The sequence below is a fragment of the Myotis davidii genome, unplaced genomic scaffold (genome assembly GCF_000327345.1).
Source record: "Myotis davidii unplaced genomic scaffold, ASM32734v1 scaffold494, whole genome shotgun sequence".
NCBI classification, from domain to species: domain Eukaryota; kingdom Metazoa; phylum Chordata; class Mammalia; order Chiroptera; family Vespertilionidae; genus Myotis; species Myotis davidii.
Genome location: NW_006285480.1, coordinates 684,303 through 691,779, shown reverse-complemented (window position 1 = coordinate 691,779; position 7,477 = coordinate 684,303). Strand labels below are relative to the sequence as shown.

Sequence of the window (7,477 nt, the reverse complement as noted above, 5' to 3'; positions counted from 1 at the left end):
GCTGGGGCGGGGGGGTGGAGCAAGTGATTAGAGGGAGATGGGGGTCCCCTGCCCAGGCATGATTCCTGGGCCAGAGGCCTCAGGCCTGGGCGGGGGTCAGAGCCAGTGATCAGGGGGAGATGGGGGTCCCCTGTCCAAACCTGACACCTCTGGCGGAGGCGTCAGGCCTGGGCAAAGGGCCGATCAGGCGATCGGAGGGTGATGGGGGTCTACGCCTCTGGCCGAGGCATCAGGCCTGGGCAAGGGGCAGAACCAGTGATGGGGGGAAAAGAGGGTCCCCTGCCCAGGCCTGACACCTCTGTCAGAGGCGTCAGGCCTGGGCAAGGGACTGTTCCTGCGACTGGAGGGTGATGAGGGCTACCAGTATGCGAGAGGGGGCAACACACACACACACACACACACACACACACACACACACCCAGTGCACGAATTTCGTGCACCGGGCCCCTAGTTATTATAATAATCATGAAATCTTTCTAGTGTTTCTCAGTTCCAAAACAATATATAATATCTATTTTTTTTCTTGAACTATATTTATTTTGGTATCATATAATTGTTAGGTGAGTTATTTTTTTTTTTTAATTTCTAACCTGGGTTCCACATTTGAACCAAAATAATATTATAAAATATGTAAACTTAGAAATTTAAATTCTCTCTCTTGAAAACTGTATTACAAAGGGATTCCACTGTGTTCTAAATCATTCCATTAAGAGTCCTTTTAACACTATTTATTTAATTGAAAAATACATGTTTTGCCTAAAATAATAACCAGTTCTAGAAGCAGTTTTTTATAACCATACTAGAGGCCCCGTGCACAAATTTGTGAACAGCTGGAGTCTATAATATGAATGGGGCTTGTTTTCTGATTTATTCAGCCACCCTCTGTTCTTTGGTTGGTGTATTCATTTACTTTTAAAGTAATTATTGATAGGTATGTAGTTATTACTTCTTTATTATTATTTTTTTTAAGACGTCCCTGTAACATTTATTGTAATACTGTTTTGGTGGTGATGAACTCTTCATTTTTTTCTTGTCTTTATCTCTCCTTTGATTCTAAATGATATCCTTGATGAGGATAGTAATCTTGGTTATAGGTACTTCCTTTTCATTACTTTGAATATTTAGTACCAATCCCTCTGGCTTGCAAAGTTTCTGTTGAGAGATCAACTGACAGTCTTTCATGGGAGTTCCCTTATATATAACTAACTGATTTTTTATGCTCCTTTTAAGATGTGGGTCTATTTGGGTTCATCTTTTGGGGGGGCTCTCCACACTTTTTAGGCTTGTGTGCTTATTTTCTTTGCCAGGAAAGAGAAATTTTTAGTTATTATTTCCTCAAATAGGTTTTTAATTATTTGCTCCTCATCCTTCTTGTACCCCTATGATGCTATTGTTCTTATGCTTAATGTCGTTCCAGAGGTCCCTTAAACTAGTCTCATTTTTATTGGATTTTCTTTTTTCTGTTTTGCTTGGGTATTTTCTGCTACCTTGTCTTTCAAATCACTGAATTAATCCTCTGCATCATCTAATCAGCTGTTGATTTTATCTAATGTATTCTTCATTGCAATTATTGTATTCTTTGGTTTAAACTATTTTTTTTTGTGGTTTCTATGTCTTTTTTGTGTGTTTACTTTCTTTGTTGAAGTTCTCACTGGGTTCATCTCTTCTTCTTTTAAATCAAGTGAGCATCTTTATAACCAGTGCTTTGAACTCTATTTGGTAGATTGTTTGCCTCCATTTTGTTTATTTCTTTTTCTGAAATTTCTTCCTGTTCTTTCATTTGGGGTGTTTCTTTGTCTCCTTATTTTGACTGCCTGTCTGTTTTTTTTTTCTATGTATTAGGTAGAGTTGCTAAGTCACCCAGTGTTGGCAGGGTGACCTTATGTTCTATGGGGCCCAGTGGTATAGTATAGTCTCTCTGATCACCTGAGGTAGATACTTCAGGGTTGTATGTGCCCTCCTGTTGTACTTGAGCCTTGATTGCTATTGCCACATCAGTGGGTGAATTTGGACCTCAGGGTGATGTGTGTGATGACTGGTCCTGACTATAGTGGATGAGCTGTTGTATTCGGGGATCAACCTCATGGGGTAAAATTTACTGTGGCGGGCTCCGGTTTCTGCTGAGTCTATCCTCCGGGTTTGTGGAGCTAATTGGGTGGTGCTCTAGTGTGATCTGAAGCTTGTCACTGGATGAATCAGTTCTGGGACCTCTTGGGAAGGGTTCCAGTGCAGTACCTTGTCAGCTCCTGCTTATGGCTTGCCTGGGGACACCTGGTAGGAGCTTCAAAGTGATCTGTGGTTGGTGGGTGCCTGCGCTTGGCTTGGAGGCTCCTGGGAGAAGCTATATTGTGATCCGAATCTGGCTGCCACTGTTGGGACTGAGGGCTGCTTAGCAAGAGTTACAGGGCGTGCGTGCCATGGTCTGGACCTTTATGAGATTTTAGCAGCTTGTTAATAAGAGCCACAGAGAGAAGTTCTGGCCTGTGCATGAATTGGCTGTGATGGGTTCTCAGGAAATCACCAGGGTGTGGGGAATTTGATGGAGACTGAGGTTGGGAGTTCACCCACACCTGCCAGTTTTGTGTGGGGAGGCTAAATAAAAGAACAAAATGGTGGGGAGAGCTTCTCCTCTACCCTTCCCCTGAAATCAGACCATTCAGTTCCTACTCCTATGTCCCTGATGCTTTTCAAGCTGCTGTCCTGCTCTGGAGCTCAAAGTGAGTGTGTCAGTGAGTGAGTAAGTGAGTTTGTGTGTGGACTCTAAGAGAAACACCAGGGACTCTAGCAGCCCTCTGTCTCACAGGATGGAATTCCCATTGATATTCAAAGTCAAATGCTGTGGGAAGTCCTCTTCCCAATACTGCTGCTCTGGGCTCAGTCATTGAGAGACCAATGAAGCTAAGATATCCCTCCCAATTCTTAACTGGAAAACATGGGTGTAGGGCCAGTTCATTTTACATCTTGCCCCTCCTACCAGTCTTTGGCTTCTTCTTGATATTCTTGGTTATAAGAATTCTCCTCAGCTAGTCTTCAAGTGGGTCTCAAGGGTGGTGGTTCTACAATTTAATTGTTATTTTGATGTGGTTATGGAGCAGTTGAGCACAGCATTTACCTACTCCGCCATCTTGACCAGAAGCCAAGAAAATAAAGTTTTGTATTATATTTAAAAAGAATAGTTCCCAAAAGTCCTATATCACCTTTTAAAAGTTCAAATTTCAGATTTTTATGATTATAGTTATTTAAATATTCATTTTAAATTCCCCACATCACTATAAGCTACTAGTGGTTAGGAAACATAATTGTGCATATCCTGGAGTACCTACAAGGTCTTAATTTAAGAAGTATTTTTAATATTTTTAAATGTATATAAATGAACAGACAGATGTAGAGCTGTGTAATGAAATGTTGCAAGTAATATATATTGACATCAAACAACCTAATTAAATTAATTGAATTTCTAGAAATATGGCTTAACCATAATAGTCTCTTTTAATGTTTAGGATATATAAGTTCTATTGAGTTATGTTGAGGAAATATGTTATAAATAAGAAGGAAATGAGAATTTTGTGATATGTAGATACTGAATTATAGTATTTTTTTGTATCCTTCAATTTATGATTTTAGACTAAAATGTTTTAACCTTTTCTTAATGTTTTAGCCCCATCTCATCTTCCATTAAATGTTTTTTCAAGCCATACGGTTCTCCTTTAAATCAGTTTATTAGGGTTATACTATGAACAAAAACCTCTATTTTATGTATTTTTATATATTTATGATATGTAGATACTGAATTATAGTATTTTTATAAAATTTTATACATTTTATGTAATTTTATATATAATATTTTATATAGTTTTATAAAATTTTGTGTACTTTAATATAATTAAATATAAAACAGGCTTTTATTCATAGTCCTAATAACACCAATTAATATATTATTCAGGGATTATAAAGATATTCATATGTACTGAAATTCTATATATTTTTCTCTTCATATTATATTGTATTTATGCTTTCCTTGTTTTTCTTGTCTTAAGCTTATACTACTTGATTAACTGATTATATCTCATTTTATACCTTTCTTTCTTTTCTCCCACCTTTTTCCTTCTGATTTACCACCAGCCTATTTTTTCCCTTGTAGGAAACATTTCTTCAATGTCTGTGTTTTTACTCCATCTCTGTCTCCATTATCAACATATTTGGGCATGGCTTTCTCTTTACTATTCTCAGTCATGAGTCATTGCCCCACAGATTTTGTCTTTTATATTCTCTTTCTTGGAGGGAGTTGAATTTAAACAATCATTTCTTCTTAGCTTTTTTATAAACAGAATAGAAGAAACAACTTCATACTGTTTGCAATTCCAACCCATTTAAACATGATATTACTAAAAACTAAACTCTCGTACTTTCCCCCACAAGGGATAATTCATGTCAATATAAATCAGGCAAATACATTACAACAACTGATTTACATTTCTTAATACTAGTTTTTTTGAAACAATTCTATAAACTACCTAGGGATAAATTTTATAATCTATTGCTATCAGAGTATTTGGGTAATATTTATTTACAGGTAAAAATGGTAACATTTTGGGGCTTGCTATGTCATCTCATAAACCTAACCCCATGAGAAGATGTAGGTTAGTAAATGGCAGGACTGGAATACAACTCTACATCTGAATGATTCCATTTTTGTGTGAGATCATATAGTAATGGTAAATATTATCATTATTGTTATCAAATTTGATACTTAAAGATATGATTTTTTTTCTAGAATTTCATGAAGCCGAGCTTAGCAAAGCTAAAGACTGCTATTCAACAATCCCAGAAAAACAGTAAGCTATTTGAAGACTGTCTGTTCTTGATGTTATTCACTGATTTGAAATTACAGATATTTTTTATGTATTCTTTACTTTGTTTTACTGTAGGAGAAGCAAAATATGCCATTGTGAGATCAGAAAATAGGACCTTATATGAGGACAATAATTTTCATAGTGAAAATGAAGATGTGGTTGAAACCTTTCCCAACACATCAGAACAAATCCAGGGCTTTTCTCAACCTGCCTTTTCATTTCTTGAGCCTGTTCTAAAAGCTTCTCCTATGTCTTCAGCAGTCATTGGTCTTACAAAGGTAAGTTGTTTTATTTATTTTTTAACGTTTTTTCCTTTATAAAAATCAGCTATAAGTAAGTAATTCGGAAGAGTCTGAGCACTTTTATTTTCATTACCTGGCTTTCTTTTCTTAATTTGCATGTAAAATGATTTTTTACATACCATCCCCCTAATCCTTATAGTAATGAAAAGGATCCCAGAAAGAAATAGAAGTCCTCAAGATCTTAATAGAAAACAAGTATAATAAGTAGAGCAATATGTGCACAGGATTAGGACTTATACAGGTTAGTGGGAATAAACAGTTCTTACGTATGCCATAATGGAAGGAAAGAAATTAGAAAGCAACTAGAAAGAACTGGTGGATGAATGTGAAGATGATGAAGGGGAAAAATTCATTTAAGAAGAGCAAGATAAAAAAAAATATTTAATAAGAAAGTGAAGATAAGGGGATTATTATAAAGACACAACAGAAATAGGGACTTAAGTGATGGTAGGAACTCACTATATTATGAAATACGATAGAAATAATTTTAAATGCAAATTAAGAAAAGAAAGCCAGGTAATGAAAAAAAAAAGTTCTCAGACTCTTATGAATTATTTATAGCTGATTTTTATGAAGAACTGAAGGAAATTTAATTCTCACTTTTGTTTGGTTAGTAATGTGTTTTTATTTTTGAAATCCTTTCCCAAGGTCATGTTTTACTGATTTGATGGACACATTGATGTATGAGAGAAAATCCAGCAAATAAAAAAAGAAAAAAAAAAGAAAATCAATTGGTTGCCTCTCGTATGTGCTCCCATCAGGGATTGAACCTACAACCTAGGTATTTTGCCCTGACTCAGGGATGGGGAACGTCCAACCTGTGGGCCCTATAAGGCCCAATAAATCATTTGGTCATGCCCTGCTAGGGCAGTATGTGTGAGTTAATTAAATGTTTGATCAAATATAGTAGGCTAATTTTAAGTTGATAATTTTGTATGATCTGCAAATGTTGTTATAAATATCCAAATGGCCGTTGGCAGAAAAAAGGTTCCTCTTTTAGGTACAAGGAACTATGCTCCAACCAACTGAGCACACCAGTCAGGGCTATTGAAGTTTTAATTTGAAGTATGTTTTTTTTTTTTAAATCCTCACATTGAAGTTTAATAAGTTGACATCTTATTTTTACCTAGCAAAACCTATGTTCCTAAATAATGCAATTTGAAATCTGTTTTAGGTCTTACAAGATTTATAAGAATTATGAATTTTTGGCCCTTCTTTTTCTTGCTGTTTCTATCATCTCACTGTTTTGTATATACTTAACATTCTAAATTAACTTATCTTACTGTTTGGTATAATCTGAGTAGGTGATTTAGATTTTTTTTGTCAGTAAAGAGAGAAAATAAATAAGCATTTTATTTAGTTTTTTTCATGAATTAAAATAAAAAATTATGATTATGTAAATGTGGTTCTTTTTTTTCTTGTTTTTTAATATTTTTTAAATTGATTCAGAGAGGAAGAGAGAGGGAGAGATAGAAACATCAATGATGAGAGAGAATCATTGATAGGCTGCTTCCTGCATGTCCCCTACTAGGGATTGAGGCTGCAACCTGGGCATGTGCCCTAACCTGAAATCAAACCATGACTTCCTGGTACATAGGTTGACACTCAACCACTGACCCACACCAGCCAGGCGTAAATGAGGTTGTTAATCTCTGTTCATTAAATGACAAATAAATTTTAAACTGAAATTCTCCTAAATAAAAAGAAATAATAATAATTACCTTTTTCTGTAAAGATTCATTTTAAAAATTATTTTTAATTGTATGATTTCTTTTATATAAAACTAGGGGCCTGGTGCATGAAATTCGTGCACGGGGTGGGGGTGGGGGGGAGTGTCCCTCAGCCCAGCCTGCCCCCTCTCACATACTGGGAGCCCTCAGGCATTGACCCCCATCAATCTCCAATCGCAGGATCGGCCCTTTGCCCAGGCCTGACGCCTCTGCCAAAGGCGTCAGGCATGGGCAGGGGACCCCCAGACCCCTCCAATTGCTGACTCTGCCCCTTGCCCAGGCCTGATGCCTCAGCCAGAGGCGTAGACCCCCATCACCCTCAGATCGCCTGATCGGCCCCTTGCTCAGGCCTGATGCCTCCGCCAGAGGTGTCAGGCTTGGCCACCTCTGCTGGCCTGGTCACCCTCAACTGCCGTCTGCTGCCACCCAGAGTGCCCCTAACTTCCTTCCCCGGCAGGCCCTGTCACCCACAACTGCCTTCCCAAGCTGGCCTAATCCCCTCAACTTCCCACCCCTGCAGACCTGGTCCTCCCATGACTTTCCTCCCATGCCGGCCTTTCACCCCCAACTGCCCTCCACTGCGGACCTGGTC

The 7,477-nt window shown here is 37.6% G+C and overlaps 1 protein-coding gene across 2 annotated transcripts in view; it reads left to right on the top strand.

Moving 5' to 3' along the window:
- ANKRD26 (ankyrin repeat domain 26) overlaps window positions 1-7,477 on the top strand; it is a 99,965-nt gene that overhangs the window by 22,936 nt on the left and 69,552 nt on the right. For both annotated transcript variants that reach the window (XM_006756155.2, XM_015559053.1), the window contains 2 exons: window positions 4,775-4,835; window positions 4,929-5,131. In XM_006756155.2, the coding sequence (XP_006756218.1) occupies window positions 4,775-4,835; window positions 4,929-5,131 (264 nt within the window). The remainder of the gene's footprint in view (window positions 1-4,774; window positions 4,836-4,928; window positions 5,132-7,477) is intronic.